The sequence below is a fragment of the Acinonyx jubatus genome, chromosome A1, assembly GCF_027475565.1.
Source record: "Acinonyx jubatus isolate Ajub_Pintada_27869175 chromosome A1, VMU_Ajub_asm_v1.0, whole genome shotgun sequence".
NCBI lineage: Eukaryota > Metazoa > Chordata > Mammalia > Carnivora > Felidae > Acinonyx > Acinonyx jubatus.
This window is the reverse complement of record NC_069380.1, coordinates 113,021,240-113,045,562: the sequence shown is the minus strand read 5'-3', so window position 1 is coordinate 113,045,562 and position 24,323 is coordinate 113,021,240. Positions and strand designations below refer to the sequence as shown.

Here is a 24,323-nt window from a genome sequence, read left to right as displayed (position 1 = left end):
TCGTTTAGAAGTTAGTTGACAGTTTCTAAAACATACTTAACACCTTAAGGCAAAATTACTCTGCCCTTTTCCAACATTTACTCTGTGTTAACATCACTTATTAAATGTACCTGGAAATTGGAGAGGTCAGTTAGAAATCTTTGTAACTATTCAATTTATAAAACTGATTGGTTAGGAAATGAAGCTTTCTTAATGTTAACTAACTACAGTGTGCAGGCTTTCCATGGTGTGTGGTCTTACTCACATTCCTAGTGATATGCTAACGCAATCATTACTTTGTGTTTTAAAATGTTACATTTGGTTTGAGGTTTTCTTCAAATATGGAAAAGTTGGCAATTACTTATTCCTTTGGAAAAATTGGTCCTAGGAAATGAAGTAAAAAATGAGTTGTCTGTGTCTTAAATTTTCTTAGAATAGTATATCTTATATAATGTCAGTTAAAAGTTTCATTAAATTTTAATTGTCAATTTTGTCTTGTTTATGTAGGTTAATGAGCTTTCTGAGGAAGAAGAGGAAGATGAAAAGCTGGAACATATAGAAGAACTTCCAGAAGAGGGTGCAGAAAAATCAAGTGATATGGCAGAGGTGGTACAGTTAAGGATGACTGAAAACATCCTGGAACCAAATAGTGTTACAGCATCAACAAGGTATTATTTCAGTTGAAAGAACCTTAGCTTTTAAGATTTTTATTCTAGGTGTAGATTCACTGAAGCAGTAAATCACACAAATTGTAACAATATGTAAAAGATTGGTTTATGTATGGAAAAGAGCAACAAGAAAATTTTAAGCAAACTTGATAAGGAAATTTCAAGTATTAGCAATTACACTTTTCTTTCGAAATAGAACTTTTACATTTCTTCTTAAAGTTTGTTTTTGTATTAGTATGTTAGTTGGGTTGGGTAAATTTTCAGAACCTTTGGAAGTGGTTGAATTGACTTGTATTTCCAAGTTCTAGGCTAGAAGTAGGCTGTAAAGAGAGAACTCTGTGATGCATTACTATAGTGCTTTCCAGTCTTATTTCAGGTATGAAGTGATACTGTTTACATGGCATACTATGTAAACTTGGTAGGTGTGGTAGGATACAGTCACTGTCTTAATGCAAAGCTTGGGCCACTGGACACACTGTTTAGAAAGCTTTAGAGAATTCAAGAAGTCTGCAGCTTTAGGTATTGCTCAATTCTGTGCTGTTCTCTGTAAAGTTTCATGGTTTACTAACCCTTACTAACCCCCTTTTCTAATTAGGGGAACAGCAATATATTGAGATCACTAGAATTTGTTGTTGTCTTTTTTTTTTTTTTTTTTATCACTAGATATTTTTCATTAAATCTGTGTTCAATAAAATGGTAGTTAAAAAGCAGAGGAAATGATTTAAAAGCATTAGAAGGCAAAATGTCATTTAAACTACCTAATACCAAAGGGATAAACTATCCATTGTCATTTAGAAAAATTATAAAGTGATTTAAGATACATACTGTCAAATACAACTCTTAAATTTCTTTGTGAGCTTCTAGGTCCTTGTATATTATGTATAATTTCTTCAAACATGATTGCAATTATGGTATATTAACTTGTTCACTCTTTTGCCCTTGATTTAACATTGTTTGTGCTGTTCTATGTTTATAAGCCCTTTTAATTTATTTGGGGTTAGGGCTCTTAACTCTAATTATATTAAGATATTTATAAACAGTATGCGAAACTGTTTACCTATATCTCAATTATATATTTACTGTCCTTTTTTCTGGAAATTTTGAATTATTTTAGCTAGATTGTCTGTATTAAATTGCTACTGATCAACTTTTTAGGTTCTTAGGCCCCTTCTTTCTTCTTCTGAACTATTTGCATACATTTATTTGGCTCAACTAGTGATGAACTTTTCTTTGGCTTTTATAAGTATTTCCAGAGTGCTTAAAATATACAGCCTGATTTATATTGCCATTAGCAGTATTTTCTCCAGGACCTAAAGACAGGAGACAGATGGGAGTTCTTAGGGCACCTGGGTGGCTCAGTTGCTTAAGTGCCGACTTCAGGTCCTGTCATGAACTTGTGGTTTGTGAGGTCAAGCTCCACATCGGGCTTTCCGCTCTCACTGTAGAGACTGCTGCAGATCCTCTGTTCCCCCCCCCCGCACTTCCCCCACCCTCAAAAATAAATAAACATTAAAAAAAATAAAATAAATGGATGTTCTTTATTTTAAGTTAGAGTTATGCTTTCCAATACAGTGGCCACTAGCTACATGTGGCTATTTAAATTTTAAACTTGAACCAGTAAAAATTAAATAAAGTTAAAAAATCACTTTCACAGTTGTATTAGCCAGAGTTCAAGTGCTCGATGGCCATGGGAGTGGCCACTGTATTGGACAGTACAGATATAGAACATGTCTGTCGTTGCAGAAATTTCTTGGGGATAGCACTGATTTAATGATGTAAATTTGTTAGGTCTGTTTATTTAATTATTAGCAAAGGTAATATTCAAATACATAGCACTACTAGTTTCTTCTTTTTGATCATCTTTCCAGTTTTGTAGACAATCCTCCTTTCTTCCAGCCAGGTAATTTTCAGATAGACTGGTAGGTAGGTGGTCAGGATTCCTTAAAGGCCAGTCACAGAAGTGGACCTTGTTAAAGGAAAGAAAAAAGACAGTTTATTAGCAGAATGACAGGTCTCAGAGTCAGAAGGAAAAGCAGAGATAACATTTGGAAACCGTGGAGAATTTAGTGGCAGTGTTATGGAAGAATCTCTAGCATGTGGCTATTTGAGAATTTCAGTTGTCTTTCTATCTGTCATTATACTCAAGGTCAAATTCCTCTGGAGTAGCAAGGGAGAGGGTGTGGCCTAAATTGCATCCACTGTCCAATCACCTGGCCAGGGTAGAACTGGTCATTGTAATTTATGTATATACCAAGACCATTGGATAGGAAGAGGAACTAGTTTGCCACAGAAGAATGTGGCTATTTACCAAAAGAAAGGGATAGAGCTGTCAGACAGCAAGATAGGTGTCTACCAGAGTCATCTTTGAGATTTAGTGATGATCAAAATTTCAGTTAATATTTGTATATTAGCCTTTTTTGTACTTTTGGCTGAATGATTGCATGAAGATAAAAAATACATTCTTTGGTTATCCACCATGGATGAAAGAAAAATAGGGGAGAGATATCCCTAGAGTGCACAGCCCTAGAATATAGGGAGCATTAATAAATTTGTTTTAGGGAATTAGTGGATACTGTACTTCATGAAACTGGAGATTGAACTTTTGGTAACTTTTAACGTGCCATCTTGTTGAATTTTTCTGTGAGGTAGTTCATAAACATTTACTACAGTGTTAGGTAGCTAACTCTTTTTCTCTTCAGAAGTAGCTGTGGGAAAATATGTTAGAAACCTAAGGGAAATAAACATTTTAAAAAATTATTTAATGTTTATTTAAATAAAAAAAAGTTTATTTATTTTTGAGGGAGAGGCAGAGACGAAGACAGCATGAGTAAGGGAGGGACAGAGAGAGGGAGACACAGAATCTGAAGTAGGTTCCAGGCTCTGAGCTCTCAGCAGAGTCCAACGTGGGCCTTGAACTCACAAACCATGAGATTTATGACCTGAGCTGAAGTCAGCCGCTTAACCAACTGAGCCACCTAGTCGCCCCAACGTTTATTTATTTATTTTTGAGAGGGAGACAGAGCGCAAGCAGGGGAGGGCAGAGAGAGAGGGAGGCACAGAGTCTGAAGCAGGTTTTAGGCTCTCAGCTGTCAGCACAGCGTCCCCCATGGGGTTCATATTCACAGGCTATAAGCTCATGACCTGAGCCCAAGTCGGTTGGTTAACCAGGTGAGCCACCCAGGCAAATAAACATTTAATGATGTTTTAAAAAAGCAGTTATCAAATTTTTTGTTTTCACATGTTAAATTCTTAAAAATTATTGATGACTATAAGACCTTTGTTAATGTGGATTATACCTGTAGGCATTTACCATGTTACAAATTAAAACAGCAAATTTAAGCCACTGGAAGTGTGGCTTTGTTGGGTTGTAGTTTGGAAGATGCTTGTATTTGCAGCTGTAATACAGCTGTTTTTATGTAACACAGCTGTTATGTTTTTCTATTGATAAATTCCACCTCCTTTATTAGTTCTCAGTCAGCAGTTTTCAGTTTTTTTTACACTTTAGATTTATTTAGAACCCAAAGAACTTTTGTTTCTGGGGGTTATGGCTATTGGTATTTACATTATTGGGAATTAAAATTGAGAATTTTTTTTTTTTATTGTTTATGTATTTATTCTGAGAGAGAGACAGAATAGAGGAGGGGCAGAGAAAGATGGAGAAAGAGAATCCCAAGCAGGCTCTGCACTTTTAGTGCAGAACCCGACACAGGGCTCGATCTCATGAACCGTGAAATCATGATCTGAACTGAAATTTAGTCATACCCTTAACTGATTAGGCCACCCAGGTGCCTCAAAACTGAAATTTATATATTTTTTAAAGTAGCAGTAAACCCATTAAATGTTAATGTAATGACTTTTTTTAATTTTTAGAGCAAGAGCATGCACACGAGTAGGGGAAAAGGACAGAGGGAGAAAGAGAATTTTTTTTTTAGTGTATATTTTTAAGAGAGTCAGCATGACTGGGGGAGGGGCAGATAGGGGAGGACAGAGGATCTGAAGCAAGCTCTTTGTTGTCAGTGAACCTGATGCTGGGCTCAGATTCACGAGCCGTGAGATCGTGACCTGAGCCAGAGTCTGAGGCTCAACTGACTGAGCCACCCAGGCACCCCAAGAGAGAATCTTAAGCAGGCTCCATGCTCAGAGCGGGGCCCCAATGCAGGGCTTGATCCCACGACTCTGGGATCGTGACCTGAGCTGAATTCAAGAGTCGGATGCTCAACTGATTGAACCACTCAGGCACCCCGAATTCACATTCTTTAATATCACCACTGATTGTATCAAAAACATCTTTAAGTACTGGGACATTATTGAATTTATGAAGATAGGGGTTTTCAAAAATTCAAATGTTTGCTTGAAAACTCAAATTTTAACAGTATTGTCACTTGTTTTTCTTAAAGTTGCAGTCTTGCTCATTTTTGAGAAAATGTCTGCCAGATATTCAGGTTGGAATAACCATAATTTGTCAGCTGACCTTTCCAATGAAAATGGTGTTCCATGATAAAAGTTCACCTGTCAACTCAAACAAGACAAACATTGTACTATGCTATGCCTCAGAAGTGTTTTATGTGTACTTCCCATTTTTGTCATACCAAGTACTGAAATGAAGTATACTCAGAGCTGAGATAAAATGAATAATTTTTCTGCTGCTTCATCAAGGATTGGTCTCCTTTTTAAAAAATCACAAGTGAGGGGTGGTGAAGAATGCAATGGCCATGGTATGGTTTGGTACCACTTGCCTGGATTTGTGCTAAGACCCCAAGCATTTTTTTCTACCATTGATTTTGCTTCCTTATGCAAATGTCACCACAGTGGAAAAAGGCAAATGTTATGAAAATAGTTTTGGTCTTTTTGTTCACAGACCACCCTTTGAGAACCAGTGGTTTAAATATTTGTGTAGGATTTGTACTGATCAGTCTGTTTATGCATCTATTATTTCTGTATATCATTTGCTATTAGTCCTATTTTGTGATGATTTGAACTGCCTTCAGAGTGGAAAAAATGCTGGGGGTTAGGTATAGGTAGTTTAGGATGTGTAAAAACCAGGTTGCTTCTGAGGCTTCATCTTATCCATGAGGTCCATGAAAATCTCAAGATCCTTTCCAAAGTGACTGTATCTGTAGATAAAGAATTATTGCTCTCTCTGCACATACTTATCTGTTATTTACCTTTGTTGTTTAAATGTACAAATTTTAGGGGAATCTACCTTGAAAAAATTTACAGAGGTAGGAGAGTTCTGAACAAGTTTTTCACTTTTTTTTTTTTAATTTGTGCCTCATATATTTTACCTAGGCTTTAGGTTTAGGTAAATTTTATTTTTTTATTAAAAAATTTTTTTTTAATGCTTATTTATTTTTGAGAGAGAGAGAACATGAGTAAGGAAGGGGCAGAGAGAGAGGGAGACACAGAATCCGAAGCCGGCTCTAGGCTCTGAGCTGTCAGCACAGAGCCTGATGCGGAGCTCGTACCCACGAACCGCGAGATCATGACCTGAGCCGACGTCATACACTCAACTGACTGAGCCACCTAGGTGCCCCATTTTTTAATTTTTATTTTTAAAAAAACATTTATTTTTGAAAGTGAGAGAGCACAAGTCAGGGAGGGGCAGAGAGAGGGAGGGGAGACAAAGAATCTGAAGCAGGCTCAAGCCTCCCAGCCGTCAGTGCGGAGCCCTACACTGGGCTTAAACCCACAAACCGTAAGATCATGACCTGAGCTGAAGTTGGATGGTTAACTGATTAAGCCACCCTGGTGCCCCTAGGTAAATTTTAATGTATACTCATGTTTGCAGAACTATACATCAAAAGGTTAATTGGCAGGGGTGTCTGGATGGCTCACTTGGTTTAGTCTCCGACTATTGTTTTAGGCTCAGGTCATAATCTCACAGTTGTGAGATCGTGTCCCACATCAAACTGTGCTCTGGGTGTGGAGCTTGCTTGAAATTCTCTCTCTCCTCCCCTCTACCCCTCCCCGACTTGCACTTGCTCTTTCTCACTCTCTTTCTCTCTCTCTCAAAAAAAAATTAATTGGCATTCTTGCATTCTTATAAAGTTCATTTATAATTGTGCTTTGCCTTCGTAAACCTTGGAATTCAGAAATGAAAATTTCAGTATCTTTTTATGGGCTGTTGATGCTACGGCTTTATTTTTGTGAGTTCATTGGTTTCTGATGGTTTGTTCTTTTTGGGTGTAGTGCAGGATAAAAGGTGTAGTGTTTGAGGAAGAGCTCTGAGTTTAGGGTTTTGAGATTAGTCTCTACAAATTCATTCTGTGGATGCCTTATTGTTGAGGAAACGGGCCCTCAGCTGACTGACTACAGGTGGTTCAGAAAGGTAGTCATAACATTTCCCTTCTTTCATCCATTGAATCCAGTAATTTGCAAAATATTTGTTTGGCAGTCCATTACGTTTTCACTAGCGAGGTTCCACTAAAGAGGAGGAAAATGTGGGGTGCCAGAGTGGCTCAGTTGGTTAACTGTCTGACACTTGATTTCAGCTCAGGAAAAATGTACGTTGTGGAAGTGTCAGAATTGTTGGGAAAAGTAGAATTTATGCTTTGGGTCATAAGAAAGTTCTATTAAAGTAAAAATTGTTTTAAAGTACCAGAGCACAATAGATATTGACAAGTTTTCTTTCTTTTCCCTCCCCTTGCCCTATAAATGATGCATTTAATGTTTTAAAGACTTGTAGTTACTATTACTTACTGACTTTCTAGTTGTAAAGAATCTTTCACTTTATTCTTATCATAGTTATAGGGTATTCCCAAGTTAATAGGAAGAGTGAAGAAAGGCTTTTGCTTTTGGCTTGAAAGGGATATATGATTTTTCTTGTTTTAATATATATTTACTTTTTGAGATGATTGTTTTTAAAATTATAGTTTTGGAATATAGAAATTATCATAATTTTAGATTTGAAAAATTAACCACTAATGGTTTCCTAAATATGGGTAACAAATGAACATTAGTAGTATTGTACTTTTTGTGTACTGTTTTATCAATTTCATATTAGTCATAACTTCTATCTTCAGATAGGGTAGTATGACTAATGCAAACAGATTGGTTTTTCTGCTTTATGTGGGAGTAGGCTTAAATATTTCTACAGGAGTGCTACCCAGATTCAAAATTTTGTCCCCTTTTCCCTCTGTCCTGCAAAATTGCACAGACTTGGGAAGAAATTTGTGGACTCTTGATTAGGTCTCTCCTTGTCAGTAGTGACCTCATGTTGCAGCCTGCTTCCGTTTAGACTGCAGCTCTGATAATTGCTCAGCAGTTTTTATAAGCCCATCACCATCCTTTATGGTGTTTGAAGTCTCTTTACCTGATGTTTTTGTTGGGAGATGTCATGGGTTCAGAATGGCTTGCAGAGCTCTGTTGCACAGGTAAAGTGATCCTTATCAGATTTAATTGAAGCAGAGCTGCAGTACTTTTATGAAGTGTTATTTATAACATTAAATATTTGTAATTGAGAAATTAAAATAATAGTAGTTCCCTATGATCATTGTATTTGAATTACAAAATACTTATAATTGGAATAAATGGCTGCAAGATTGATTTTATGTAATACTCTCAAGAAGATTACATGCTTGTGGGCAGATTTAAAAATAGAGTTAACAGAAGGGAGAAAAAGGTCAGAGAATGACTGTATTCTTTTTTTTTTTTGTAATCTTTTAATATTATACTTGACTAAGGACTTTAAAATATGTATGACCCTTGTAATTTATTGTTGCTTCTGTTAGTCTGGTCTTCTTTGGGGGTTTAGTGAAAATCCCCATCAGGTGGGTTTTGTGGCATCTGTCCATATAGTACCTAAATAATTGACTTTAAATTTGTAAGCAGTTATTTTTCTTTTGTCTTTATTTATCAGAACTCACATCCTCTTGATTCCTATGCTATTTTGTTGCTGTTACAGATGGCATAATTGTATTGATAAATCCTTTTTACAACCATAGATGTGTGTTAGCCATGGTTTGTGCATAAGTGCTTTCTACCCAAAGAAATTGGCTGAGTCTGAAAATAATAAATTCTTTGAAGTCTGAAAACTAAATCATTCCTTTGTCCTTTACAAGGTCAGAGAACGAATTTGTACAGTCAACTTCTGTAGCCTCGTGAGTGACAATCTGACTTATAAAGTATAAAATCTATTTGATTTATTTACTAAGGCTTTTTGGGGTAGGGAGAGGGTCTGTTGAAAGCAGTTGTTTGATTGTCCCTCCATATCTTTAGGGCTAAAGAACCTTTACTCTTACACTAATAATCTAGCTCATTGATTACTACATATAGATATATACAAATACATATATACATGTATTTGTAATTTAATCCCAGTATCATTTAAAAGGGATAGGAAACAAAAGATCAACTCTGTCGATCTATCCAATATAGGACCATTAGAATTCTTGCTTTTTTTTTTTTGCTCTTTTGGATAACTGGAAGATTATATTAAAGTTTAGTCATTTTGGAAGCTAGAAATAAATCTAGCAACTTTAACTTCTAGTATGGATAAGAATTGTCAGTGGTATTTATAAAAAAATGTAGACTTTTGGGGAGTGCCTGGGTGGCTCAGTTGGTTAAATGTCCGACTTCAGCTCAGGTCATGATCTCATAGTTTGTGGGTTCGAGCCCCATATCAGGCTCTGTGCTGACAGCCTAGACAGAGCATGGAGTCTGTTTCGGATTCTGTGTCTCCTTTTGTCTCTGCCCCTCTCCTGCTTGTGCTGTCTCTCTCTCTCTCTCAAAAATAAATATTAAAAAAAAAAAAAAGTAGACTTTTGGACCCTACCTCCTCTGGGAGGGCCACAGAAATCTGTTTTTTAAAAGCTTTAAAAAAAATTGGGAAATAAATCATGCACACAGAAATAGGCATCAATGTATATAGCAAAGCAAGTTAGTCAAAGCACATATCTTTGTAACCACCATCCGCATCTAGAATAAACCCTGATAGCACCCCAGTAGGTCTCACACTCCTGATCTCTTCTCTCCCCTCTAACGGTAACCACTATGCTAACTTTTTGACACTAGTTTTTAGCTTTATGCAAATTAAATGTCACTGTGTATATATTTTTGATCCAGCTGCTTTCACTAAACATTGTATGTGATATTTGTCCATGTCGTAGGTCATTGTGGTTCATTTTATTGCTGTAAAGTATTCCATCCTAAGATTACACATCAGTGATCCAATTTAATATTGGCAGACCTTTGGATTATTTTTACTTGTTGATTATTTATTTTTGTTGTGTACATTTTTTTTTTTAAAGTTTATTTTATGAGAGAGAGAAAAAGCGCAAGTGAGGGAGGGGCAGAAAGGGGGACAGAAGATCCAGAGCGGGCTCTGCGATGACAGCTCATGGACCACGAGATCATGAACCGAGCCAAAGTTGACGCTTAACCAACTGAGCCACCCACATGCCCCTGTCGTGTACATTCTTATATACATCTTCTGGTGCACGTATGCATGTACATGAAGACATAAATTTGATTTTTAACTTTTGTAAATATTACCAAATTGTTTCCCAAAGCGCTTGCCCCAATTTACACTAACAGTGCATGAGCATTCCCAGTGCTTCGCATCTTTGCCAACACTTGGTATTAACAGTTTTGGAGGATATATAATATTATTTCCTTGTCATTTTAATAGGTTCATCCCCTTTTCATGTGTGTATTATCAGTTAATTCTTTTGTGAAATAGCTGTTCTGTTTCTTGATTTTCTACTGTTTTTTTTCCTTGTTGAATTGGAGGAGCCCTTTAAAAGTATGCATTGGAAATATCTTTTCATTTTATGTTGTGCCTTTTCCTTCTCATATTGTGTCTTCTGAAGAATGATTCTTAATTTCATTCAGGTTTACTGTTCTTTTCCCTTTGTGGTTAGTGCTTTTGGGGTTCTGTTTAAGAAATCTTTTTCTAAATATATATTTCTGTATTATCTTTTTTTACCATAAAAATAAATTTTATTTGTTTTATTTTTTTATTACGTTTAAAATTTCAATTTCAGTTTAGTTAACATTCCTATATTACCTTCTAAGAACTTCTGTTACTTCTAAGAATTACCTACTGGTAACCTTCTATTACCTTCTAAGAACCTTCACATTTCTTGTTTAGGTGTATAATCTACATTATATTATATTGTCCTTGTGTGTGAGACGGTGCCAACTTATTTTTTTCAATATGAGTTAACAAATTGTCCGAGTACTCATTTTTGGAAAGACTGCCCTTTTCCCTGCTTTCTGTAGTACCACCTTTGTTCCTTATCAAGTGTGTATTCATGGGTACATTTCTGTTCTGTTTGTTTTTTCTTGTGCCAGTGCTATGTTATTTATTTTTGCTTTATTGTTTTTAGGGTCTGGGGTGGGGTATAGATCTCCAATAAAATAGCACTGTCACCCCAGGACAGTGTGATATAGGTGGTCCATGGATCAAATCCTTGTTTTAGGGGTTGTAAGAAAGCCTCCACATTCTGGCTTAATCTTTACTAGCCTGTGTGTGTATAATTATAAAAACATGCTATTTTAAAAATTATTTATATATAATTATTTATATATATTTTATCTTAATCTTTAGATTTGCATTTCTAGTAAGTTTTCTTATATCCATGTATCTATTAGCATTTTAATAATCTAGTCTGATGGGAAAAGGTGAGAAAATTCTTCTGAGAAGTTAAGTAAGTAGTTGCCTAACAATGGCAGATTTGAAAAATAACAGGATATATACTCCCACAAAAGTTAAAACATGGTATCAGGCTTTAGTAACAGACTGATGGACTAAGTAGTTGAGAATTAGAACTTGTTGAGATTTTGGTGTACAGTACAGGAAAAGCTCACCAGAAGCCACAAATTAAATGGGGAAGGGAAGGATGTTGGATTTATACGTTTTCTTCATACCATTTGATATACTACACTGTCAGGTATTAAAAACAAAATACTTCTAATCATGTAAGTATGTAATGTGTGTAAGCTTAGAAATTGCAAGTATTACTGAGGAAAATATAACTGATCAGACCATGTAAAGATAGATCTTCAATAATTAAATAGGCAACCCGTAAAGGAAATGAAAAATATAAACAACAAATCATTGTAGCAAAATATCAGAAAAAGACTTAATCTTAGTTGACATTTAAGCACTCTGGAGGAAGACCTTCATTTATCTTTTCTTGTTTTGTTTTGTTTTGCGGAAGTCACTGTTAACTTTCAGCTCATTTGAAACTACTAGAAATGGACCCATGGCTAAACTCTTTTTGTGCACGTATATGTGATTTTTCTCCCCAATGTTTCCTTCAGAAATGAACTTCCCAAAAACATCATTAAAATTTGAAAAATTTTTAAGTATTTCCCTTGGGGGTATCAGCATGAAAGCATTTAGAACTAAGAATAATCTGTTCGTGAAAACTAGCATAATACTGGCTGTTAAAAATTTTTTTTATAAAGCTGAGAGATGTTATGTGTGCCAAACCAGAGTGGCTTACTGTTGTCTGATAAAGCAATTGTGCAATTTGCTACTCATATGTTTACTGTAAGGGAGACCTGAAGATTACTGCATGAATGGTAAATGATGTTATTTGGTTTCCTGCAGAGAATCCTGTGAATATTAATCTGATAGACTTTGTTTCTTATGTTGGTTAGAGTTTGTGTTGGCACATTTACAGGGGATCTTTCATAAAACTGATTTAAATTTACTTTTTAAAAGTGACTCTTTATTGAGTCACAGACATACAGAAAAGTTCACAAATCATAAGGTTATTGAATTATCAAAAACTCAACTAGTATAACCACCACCTGGGTTACTTCTTCCTTCTCAAATTCTTCCATCTGCCTTTTCGCCAAAAGTAGCTGCTCTGTGGCTTCTGTTGCTATAGATTACTTTTTTCTGTTAACTGTTTTTTTCTTTAAAAATCAACTTTGAGCAGCATCTGGGTGGCTCAGTCAGTTAAACATCCTAACTCTTGATTTTGACTCAGGTCATGATCTCACTCTTCGTGGGATTGAACCCCACATTGGGCTCTGTACCAACGTTGTGGAGCCTGCTTGGGATTCTCTCTCTCCCTCTCTTTTTCTCTCTCTCTGCCCCTCCCCTGCTCTCTTTCTCTCTCAAAATCAATAAACATTTTTAAAAAATCAACTTTGAGGCTGTAATTTTCACTCCATAAAATGCACTTTATAAACGTACACATTTGCATGTATGTGTTTACAACCACCACTGTCAAGACACACACTGTTTACCATCACCCAACAGTCTGGCCCCATGTCACGACTGATATCCTGTCTGTCACTGTATCGATTAGTTATTAAAAAAAATTTTTTTTAATGTTTATTTTTGAGAGAGAGTGAGTGTAGGAGAGTCAGAGAGAGAGGGAGACACAGAATCTGAAGCAGGTTCCAGGCTCTGAGCTGTCAGCACAGAACCTGATGGGGGCTGAAACCCGCAAGCTGAGAGATCATGACCTGAGCTGAAGTCGGACACTTAACCGACTGAGCCGCTCAGGCGCCCCACTGTATAGATTAGTTTTGCCTGTTTTAGAATTTCATGTAAATGGAATCCCCTCTAGTAGGTACTCTTTTGTGTCTGGCATCTTTGCTTTGCATCATGTTGAGATTCATGTTCTTGGCATTTTTCAGTTGTTTGTGCCTTTTATTTAAAAAAAATGCTGAGTGTATTCTGTTGTAGGATGTCCTACAATTTGTTTCTGTATTCACCTGTTTGGGTTGATACCTTTGGCTATTACGAATAAAGGTGCTATGCTTGTGCAAGGATTCCTATGGAATTATACTTTCACTTCTCTTGATTAAATACCCAGGAGTTACAATTGTGGGCTCGTTTAGGAAGTTTTTTTTTTTGTTTTTTTTTTTTTAAGATTTTATTTTTAAATAATCTCCACACCCAACATAGGGCTCAAACTCACGTCCCCGAAATCAAGAGTTGCTGGCTCTGCCAACTAAGCCAGCCAGGTGTGCCCCCACCCGTTTTTGCCCCATTTGGTAAGTTTTATAAGAAAGTGCCAAACTGGGTGCCTGGGTGGCCCAGTTGATTAAGTGTCTGACTTGAACATGAGTTTGAGCCCCGCGTTGGTCTCTGTGCTGACAGCTCGGAGCCTGGAATGTGCTTTGGATTCTGTGTCTCCCTCTCTGATCCCTCCCTGACACACACACACACACTCTCTCTCTCTCTCTCTCTCTCTCTCTCTCAAAAATAAATAAACGTTTTTAAAAAAAGTGCCAAACTGGCTTCCAAAGTGGTTGGAACATTGTACATTTCCACCAGCAGTATATAAAGTTCTAGTTGCTTCACATCCTCACCAACACTTTATTTTAAACGTTTTAGTGGTGTCCACATTTCATTGTGGGTGTCAGTTGAACTTTTAACTATGGTAAAAATGGGATTATTTTGTCTATTTTTATAAGTATCAGTAGATACTGTGGTGCAGAATTGGCTGAGGAAGGTCTGCTACTGGCACAGTGAATGATAGTCTGATTTTGGTATCCATTTTGCCTTTTTTTGTGACTTGAACAGTAGCACATGCTGTTACTCTTGGCAGGGAGTACGGAATGAGCACTGATGCCTTCATACTATCCTAGATGAGGTGCTTTTGTTGGGCTAGTAGTACACTTTTTTCCCCTTCAGCCTTGGAATAGGTCAGTGTTTCTTCACTTGAGCACCAAATGAAGTGGTTGCCTATACACATGGGTATGTATAGTTTTGTATGAAAAACAAATTCTTTAGAAAATTAGCATCACATTGTGCCAGAGATGAACATGTAACTTAGTGCATGCTCTCCTGGTTGTGTCAAGGTCATGCAAATGTGGCAGTTTTCAACACTTCATGAAGTTAATATTGAAAAGTTTTAATAGCTTTTTTCTTTCTTTGATTACAGTGCCCATTTATCTCCCATCAGCATCTTACCAGCCTCTGCAGAGTAAGTAGTATACTTAGAGAAGACAAATCTGTTTTTAATATTAAAAGTGTTACTAAACTGTGGAAATTAAAATCATGGTATGTATTATGCTTACTTTAGAGGAAGGACTGTACATAAGTTAGTGAAACCTAGTTAATATTTTATATACTGCAGTAGGGACAAATACATATGTATATGTATATATACATATGTGTATGTATATATATGTATATATATATACAGAATATATATATATATATATTCTATATATATGTATAGAATAAAGATTGAACTTTCTTCAGATGATCTTTTTGATCTTCTGAAATGATTCAGAAATGTCAGTAGGTCTCTTTAAGAAGTAGACTTCATGTAAAAAATATGGACAGGGTCCTTACAGTTTTCTTTGATTTAGCTAAGTATTGACAAATTGTTTTGCGTTATAAATGTAGCTTTGAAAAGTCTGTTTAAATGGTTTTCTGTATAGTTGCGAGGAATGAATACTGGGACAGCTGATCCTTCCCACCTTGGTAGTAATAGTGATAGTATGGTTGATTTGTCTATTAATTTGGGCAAATTTCTTTTAAAAATTTAACCTAGTATCATGTATTCCTTTTGTATGTTTCTTTTTGTATGCTAGCTTATACACTTCATTACCCTGATAATTTGTTTTACTAGTCATTGGTTTTAATGTTCATATTTATGTGGCCAAATGCCCAGTTAGGGTGACTGCTTCTTACTAAAATGTGTTCTGTTTTGTAGCATTTTAGAAAGAACAATTAGAGCAGCTGTGGAACAGCATCTTTTTGATCTGCAGAGCAGCATAGATCATGATTTTAAGAATTTACAACAGCAAAGTCTGGTGTGTAATAATGAAGCAGAAAGTATTAATTGTGATGGGGAAGGATCTAATAACCAGTAAGAAACTTTTACAACATTTTACTGTTATTTCTTGTTATAAAATGTTTGATTATCTTCTAAAAACCATAGTTTATTTAAAATGGGATCTTGGGGATTTCTGAAAGTGTGTGTGGAAAGTGACTGTATAAATTTGTATGTAAATTGTATATAGTTAATATTGAAAATCTAAATTTTCCATTAAGATGGTAGACATTAAGTCCAATACTGCCAGGTTTTCCTCCCTGAGCACCAGATGAAGTAGTGAGCTTAGCTTTAGGGACTATGTTGTATGAAAAATAACTTAAAAAAACTTAAAGTCCCATACTGTGTGCAACACATGGTCTCACCATGAGAGACATGAAGTGATCTAGACAGCAAGGTACAGGGACACCAGATTGACTTTGCTTGTATTGCATAGTCATTAAGTGAAATAGTGAGCAGAATCATCCTTTGCTTTTTAAATTTTATCCCCTGTCACAAGCTACTACCCTGCTGGCCTCCCTGCATACTTTTTTTTAGGTTAGTTGTTAATAGTTGAATCTTGTATAAGTTAAAAGTATGTCTGTGCTGTGTGATGTTATTCCACTTTTCATTGCACTTGTTACTTTTAAATGGATAAAAAGCCTCATCTCCTTTCCTGTTACCTCAGCCCTGCACTTGAGGGATAAATACGTGCCTTTCTCTGAGACCATAATGTGGTGATTTCATAGTTTTTATTTACCAGTTTTTATTTGGAGGACAGATGAGAAAGATGTATGCAAATTTGGAGGGTTCATAGGAGGTAAAAAAAAAAAAAGATTGGGTAGAGTGTTTCTTTTTTTTAATTAGATTTTTAAAAGGCCAAGTGTGTATAGTGCATTAGAATAGCTATTAAATATGAATTGAAACCGAAAAAAATTAATGGATATGAAAACCAAGGGTTGCAATATGTTTATTTTAGGAATACCATATTGTACAACTTGCAGGTGTGCTCTGTAGTCTGAAGAGATGGCATCACCAGCCTGTGGAGCTTTGTGGCCCTGATTTGTGTTGCTTTGAAGGCATGATTGGAACTGATAGAACTGGATTGCTTAAAAGCATTGCTTTTAAGAGTATTGGGCCGAATATGAAGGAAAATAGTATCTGAAAACAGCAGTAATTAAAAGTTGGAAATAGTAGGAAAGTAGTCCAAAGGTTATAATTCATATAAGTAGATTCCTTGGCGTTAGTCTTTAGCTAGAGATCCTGAAAACCTATGCCCATGCTCACACAATAACCTTATTTTTATCTCTGAGGAAATAACTCATGTTCTATCATTGATGGTGGTATTGTCTTTGTAAACGAAAGCCTACTGCAGTATTTTGTAATTCTGAATAAATTATGTAACATGCAAAATTTGTAGTAGGAAACTACTGTTGTACTTGATAAAGTGTTGGACACTGTGGTGTTTAGTGTCTAGTGCTAGACTTGTATTTTAATTGAAACAGATGATTATGATTGAGAGTATGCATTTGTAAGGGAAATTATTTTGGCACATAAATTATTCTTTCAGCTGTTCATTTGTTTATGAAAATTTTCAAAGGGAATAACAAACAAGGTAGTTTTCTCGCAGCATTCCCTGGAGAGACAAAAATAAACTTCGTGTGTTTAATAATCTAATTGGCAAAATGAATAAAGTGTGGAGTTTTATGAAAAGGACTCATTATCTTAACAAGTGGAAGTTTCAGGTCATTATTGATATTTATTTATTTTAAAAGCATTACATATTCAACATTTGGCCTGATCTGATTTTTTATCTTCATTACTAGGGTTGATATTGCTGATGATATTATTAATGCCAGTGAAAGTAACGGAGACTGTTCAGAACCTGTGGCTAGCACTAATTTAGACAGTGAAGTTATGCAGCAAGATTTTGTATTTGAGGATGAAGAAAATAACCAGGTAAGACATGGAAAGAATAAAAGATCTTTGGGTTAGGTGTGCTAGACCTGCAACTCTGATTGCTTTGTGTATTCCTTTCATACCAGAAGTCATAGTTCATTATTGTTGACACACACATTTTTCTTGATTATGAGTCCCAAGAACATACACTCTATCAGTAAAGATCAGGAACCATCATTGGGTAGAGAAGTAGATATAAAATATTTAAAAATATTTTCCTGAAAGGAAACAAATGACATTGTTAGCTGAGGTGGTTGGTGGTATTATGGTTGTATTTTGTTCTTTTTAAAAGCTTTTTTTTTTTCTAATTCCCAATTTTTTCCTGAAGAACGCGGGATCTTTTCATAGAGAAAACCCATGAACATCATTTTGAAAGTAGATTGTGGGGTGCCTGGGTGGCTCAGTCAGTTAAGCATCTGACTTCACCTCAGGTCCTGATATCGTGGTCTGCATTCCATGGGTTTGAGCCCCACATCAGGCTTTGTGCTGACAGCTTGGAGCCTGGAGCCTGCTTCGGATTCTGTGTCTCCCTCTCTCTGCCCCTTCCCCACTACACACACACACACACACACACACACACACACACACACACACACACTCTCTCTCTCTCTCTCTCTCTCTCTCTCTCTCTCTCTCAAAATAATAAATAAACATTAAAAATTTTTTTAAAAAGTAACTAAATTGTTTTCACTGTCATAAATTGTCCATGGTTGCATTGCTTTTAAAGTAACGTCAATAAATATACAAATTGGGGTGTCTGGTAGTTCAGTCTGTTACGTGTCTGACACTTGATCTCAACTCAGGTCTTGATCTCAGAATCGTGAGTTCAAGCCCAGCTTTGGGCTCTGTGCTGGGCATGCAAAATAAATAAATAAAAAATAAATAAATACACACACACACATCTATATACATATACGTACACAAAGCAGTATCTTTCTTTTTTTTAAAATTATATCTTTTATTTTTTAAAATTTGCATCCAAATTAGTTAGCATATAGTGCAACAATGATTTCAGGAGTAGATTCCTTAGTGACCCTTACCTATTTAGCCCATCCCCTCTCCCACAACCCCTCCTGTAACCCTCAGTTTGTTCTCCATATTGAAGAGTCTCCTATGTTTTGTCCCCCCTCCCTGTTTTTATATTATTTTTGTTTCCCTTCCCTTATGTTCATCTGTTTTGTCTCTTAAAGTCCTCATATGAGTGAAGTCATATGATTTTTGTCTTTCTCTGACTGACTAATTTCACTTAGCATAATACCTCCAGCTCCATCTACATCGTTGTAAATGGCAAGATTTCATTCTTTTTGATTGCCAAGTAATCCTCCATTGTATATATATATACCACATCTTCTTTATCCATTCATCCATGCAGTATCTTTGTACAACATGTTTCACAGTTTAGTTTTGATAACTTTTTAAAATAAGATTCTTAATGGATAAGGAAGTTTTTATTCAGCATGTTTTCATTCTAAGTCATGAACTAAAGTGTAGGTATAATAAAGAATTTAGGGTCTGTCAACTGAGATTTGTATTCTGGCTTTGCCTTTTAATAGCAGTGTGACTTTGGCCAAGTTACCTAACTTTCCTTATCTGCTCCTTGATTTTCTTTAGACAGGTAGGGAGTAATAACTTCTGTTAGAGGATTATTATAAGTATCCAGAGAAGTAGAAGTATAAAATTATTTTATAAACTAGGAAACGTTCACTGAAGTTAAGTTGCTCCTGTTATTTTTACTCCACTTGTATATTACTTATATATTAATGCTTTTACTTATGCTGGTATATTAGATAAATCCCTTTTCATGTAGTAGTCTCCTTGCCCTTTTCTGGATTTTCAATTTCTGCCTGTCTACTGGATCATTCCCATCAGTGTAAAATGTTATTTTCCCATGTGTAGGAAATAATTCTCTCTTGACTCTTCACCCCCCTGTATGTAGATAATCCCCTATTTTTTGCTTCCCCCTCTAATAAAATTACTTGAATTGTCTCTTTTCTTTAATTCTTCTCTTTCCACTCTCTCTTAAACCTACTTCTGGTAACCTTTTGCCCCATCATTCCTCTGAAACTGCTTTTGCAAGGTACCAATGATGTCTCTTGCACATTTTACTTGACCTAAAAGTACAGTTTGATTTAATTAATTACTCACACTACCTTGATAGGTTCTTTTGTTTTATTTATTTATTTATTCATTCATTCATTTGTTTGTTTTGTTTTGTTTTTTCCCCCTTGGCTTTCAGAATATCTCATTCTTCTCTGTTGTTTTCTATTTGACTGACTGCTCTGTTTCTTTGTTGGTTGCTTTTCGTGTTCTGAACCTTTGAAATTTGGAACAGCCCAGTGCCCATTTCTCGGATTGCTTATTTTCATTCACTCAGTTGGTAATATCATTTCATCTAATGGTTTTGAAATACTGTCTACCTGTAAAGATTTCCAAATTTATATCTCTAGTTGAGGCCTTTCTCTTGAATTTGATTCCTATATCGAGTTGTTATACTTAACATCTCCACTTGAATATCTTGTAAGCATTTTAAGCTTTACAGGCGCCAAACTGAATTTATAATCTTGTCCACATGGCTGTTCTTCTTTTTGTCTTTAAAATCTCAGTAAAGGGCAATTTCTCCTTCCACATGCATAGACCAAAAGCCTTGGGTCATCCTTGATTTCTTTCGCTGCACATCCCATTCTTTACAGAGTCCTGTTGGCAATACCTTCAAAGTTTATCTGGCGTCTGACCACCACTTTTTACCATTTTCATTGCCACCCTGTAGGTCCATATCAATATAATTTCTCCTAGATTAATAGATTAATATAGTCTTGGTAACTGATACCATCTTTGCCCTCCTGTGGTCTCTTCTTAGCACAGCAGCCAGAGTGATTGTTTTAAAAGGAAAATTAGAGAATTTTCCTTTCCTTTCTCTTCTCAGAACCTTCCATTGCCATCTAGGTATAAAAATAGAGGAATAGGTACTGCAGAAACACTGAATGATAGCTTAGTCTTTTTCTTTTTCTTTTAGTTTTTTAATGTTTGTTTATTTTTGAGAGAGAGAGAGAGAGAGGCAGAGTGCAGACTGGGGAGGGGCAGAGAGAGAGAGAGACACAAAATCTGAAGTAGGCTCAGCACAGAGCCTGACGTGGGGCTCGAACTCATGAACCGTGAGATCATGACCTGAGCCGAAGTTGGTTGCTTAACCACCTGAGCCACCCAGGCCCCCCGACAGCTCAGTCTTAAGGTTAGCTATCTGGATTGCTGTTTTCCCAGGTGTCCTGTGGTTTGCTTCTTCCTCTCACCTTGTAGATGTTTACTCAGTTTTACCTTTTCTGTAAGGCCAAATCTCCTCATCACTCTGTATTAGTATTAGCAGGTCTTCCCATTGACCCACCCCCATCTAGTCCCTGAAGTTTCGGTCCTTTTCCCCCTTGCCCTTGATAGTGTTACCGCTATTGCACATATCTTTTAAATTAGTAGTTTACTGTCTGTCTCCCACCAGGGACTATAATCCCTCAACCCTTCATGAGGATTGAGATTTTTATTTGTTCATTATTGCATCCCATTATCTAGAACACATAGGTATTCATTAAGTATTTGTGGAATATGTGACGAATACATGAGTAACATCTGGCACATAGTAGGCAACTAAATAAAATATATATATATATATATATATATATATATATATATATATATATATATATATATATATATTTTAAGTAGGCTCCACACCCTGTGTGGGGCTTGAATTTAAAACCCTGAGATCAAGAGTCATGTGCTTTACTGACTGAGCTAGCCAGGTGCCCCTAAGTAAATGTGTTGAATGAAATTGGTGTATCATTTACTTTGTTAACAATGCAAGAATTATTTTTCCCCAAAACCTTTTTTTTTGTTGTTTTTTTAAGAGCAGTTTTAGGTTTACAACAAAATGGAGAGGGAGGTATGGTAATTTCCCCTATGCTCCCTGCCCCAACACAGGCACACTCCCACATTATCACCGTCACTCACCTGAATGGTACGTATTTTACCAAGGACGAACCTGCCTTGACACATCATAATCATTCACAGTCTAGTGTACCTTAATGTTCATTCCTAGTGTTGTGCATTTCATAGGTTTTGACAAACGTAAAATGACATGTATTTGTTATAATATTCATACTGTGATTTTTAAACTGTCCTAAACATCCTCTGTGCTCTGTTTATTTCTCCCACCACCCCTGCAACCACAGATCTTTTTATTGTCTGCATAGTTTTGCCTTTTCCAGAATCGTATAGTTGGAATTGTACAGTATGTAGCCTTTTCATAGTGGTTTCTTAGTAGTATGCATTTAGGTTACTTTCACATTTGCTTCATGGCTTGATAGCTCATTTTTTAGCGCTTAGTCATTGCCATTGTTGCAGTGTACCACAATTTATTTATCCATTCATCTACTGAAGGACATCTTGGTTGCTTGCAAGTTTTGGCAGTTATCAATAACACTGGTACTAATATCTGTGTAGACATAAGTTCTTCGCACCTTTGGGTAAATAATAAGCAGTATAATTGATAGGTCAAATGGTACAAATTTTATAAGAAACCTCCAACTGTTTTCGAAAATGGCTGTGCCATTTTGCTTTCCTACCAGTAATGTTTAAGTTTTCCTCTTGCTCCACTACTTCACCAGTATTTGTTGTTGTCAGTGTTCCAGATTTTTGCAGTTCTAATATGTGTATAATGATATTTCATTGTTGTTTTTAATTTGCAGTTTTCTTAATGCCATAATGATGTTGAGTATCTTTTCATATGTTTATTTGTCATCTGTATCTTTAATGAGTTCAGGCCTTCTGCCCATTGTTTTCCTCACGAACCCGAAGCCCATTTTTTAATTGGGTTGTTTTCTGTTGAGTTTTAGGAGTTCTTCGTTTATTTTGAGTAACAGTCTTTTATCAGATCAGTCTTTAGCAAATTATTGGGTTTTTTAAATGTGCTACTAGATTTGTAGTAAATATTTAGAATTTTTGTACTGATAGGAGAGTGATCTGTAAATGGTACAATAGTTTGTACAGGAATTTGGACTGTTTTTGAGGGGTTGAAAGTGATCAGTAGCCTGATTAGAGATTATATCAAAATACTTGTTCTTATCAATAACTTTATCGTAAATCAATCCATTTCAAGATTGTTGATACCTAACAAACTTACATTTATTTATATCCTCCAAACAATGAGAGATTACTGAGATGTAATCTCCTTCAAGTGGAGTCCAGATGTATTTGGGAAGGTCTCACAGAGCTAGATGATAGAGCACAAGAGATAGATGATTGTCACTTCAGTGTGTACTATTATGAGATCTCCTCAGATTGTTTTTGTTTTTTCTTAACAGTTACGAAAATACTTAAAACCTCTGCCAGGAAACAGTCATTCAGTAACGTGTTCGTTATGTTGTTTTTAAATCCCAGTCTCTCTCTATTTTTAAAAATGGCGATATAATTGGGCACCTGGGTGGCTCAGTCAGTTAAGCGTCTGACTTCGGCTCAGGTCATGATCTTACAGTTCATGAGTTCAAGCCCCGCATTGGGGTCTGTGCTGATAGCTCAGTGCCTGGAGTATGTTTAGATTCTGTGTTTCCCTCTCTCTTTGCCCCTCCCCTGCTTGCTCATGCGTACGCTCTGTCTCTCTCCCAAAAATAAATAAACATAAAAACATTTTTAAAAATTGCGATATAATTGACATATTAGTTTCAAGTATGCAACATGATACTGTATATATTATGAAGTGATCAAGCCTGTCTAGTTAACATCCATCACCACACAGTTAAAAAACTTTATTTCTTGTGATGAGACTTGTAAGATCTACTCTTAGCAACATTCAAATATACTATACAGAATTATTAAATATAGTCACTATGCTTTACATTATATCCCTATATCTTATTTATTTTCTAATTGGAAGTTTGTACCTTTTTACTGCTTTCACGCATTTTGCCCACCCCCGAGCCTCTACCTCTGGCAATAACAGATCTGTTCTCTGTATCTATGAGGTTGTTTTTGTTTTGTTTTTTAGATGTCACATATAAATGACATCATATGGCATATGTCTTTCTCTGTCTGACTTATTTCACTTAGCATAATGCACTCATGGTCCATCCATGTTGTGACAAATGGCAGGATTTCCTTCTTTTTTATGGCAAAATAATACTCCAAATATATAAATATATACACCGCATTTTCTTTATTCATTCATCCATTGATAGACACTTAGGTTGTTTCCATGTTTTGGCTATTGTAAATAATGCTACAGTGAACATGGCGCTGCAGTTATCTTTTTGAATTACTGTTTTGTTTCCTTTGGATAAATATCCAAAAGTGGAATTGCTGATAATCATATGTTCTAATTTTAATTTTTTGAGGTACGTCCATACGGCTTTCCATAGTGGCTGGGTCACTTTACATTTTCACAACAGTCCACTATGGTTCCCTTTTCTCTACATCTTTGTGCCAATGTTTGCTCTCCCTCCCTCTTTCTCTCTTTTCCTTTCTTTCTTGACTGCGAGGGGAGGAGGGGCAGAGGGAGAGAGAGAATCTTAAGCAGACTCTCTGCTCAGAGCAGAGCCTGAAGTGGGGCACAATCCCGCGACCCTGGGATCATGACCTGAGCCTAAATCAATAGTCATATGTTCAGGGTGCCTAGGTGGCTCAGTTGGTTAAGTGGCTGACTCTTGATTTCAGTTCAAGTCATGATCTCGCAGTTTGTGAGATGAATTCTCTCATTGGGTTCTGTGTTGACATTGTAGAGCCTACTTGGGATTCTTTCTCTCCCCTTCTCTCTGCACCCCTCTCAAAATACATAAATAAACTTAAAAGAAGAGCTAGATGTTCAGCCAACTTGAGCCACCCATGCTCCCCAACACTTGTGATTTCTAGTCTTTTTGATAATAGCCATTCTGCTAAGTGTGAGATGCTATCTTACTGTGGTTTTGATTCGTATTTCTCTGGTGATTAGTGACGTTGAATACCTTTT

At 36.1% G+C, this 24,323-nt stretch overlaps 1 protein-coding gene across 10 annotated transcripts in view; it reads left to right on the top strand.

Annotated features, from left to right (window-relative positions):
• Positions 1-24,323, top strand: part of FAM13B (family with sequence similarity 13 member B) — an 87,892-nt gene that overhangs the window by 34,621 nt on the left and 28,948 nt on the right. For all 10 annotated transcript variants that reach the window (XM_027076617.2, XM_027076614.2, XM_027076611.2 and 7 more), the window contains 4 exons: positions 487-647; positions 14,501-14,542; positions 15,281-15,436; positions 17,206-17,338. In XM_027076617.2, the coding sequence (XP_026932418.1) occupies positions 487-647; positions 14,501-14,542; positions 15,281-15,436; positions 17,206-17,338 (492 nt within the window). The remainder of the gene's footprint in view (positions 1-486; positions 648-14,500; positions 14,543-15,280; positions 15,437-17,205; positions 17,339-24,323) is intronic.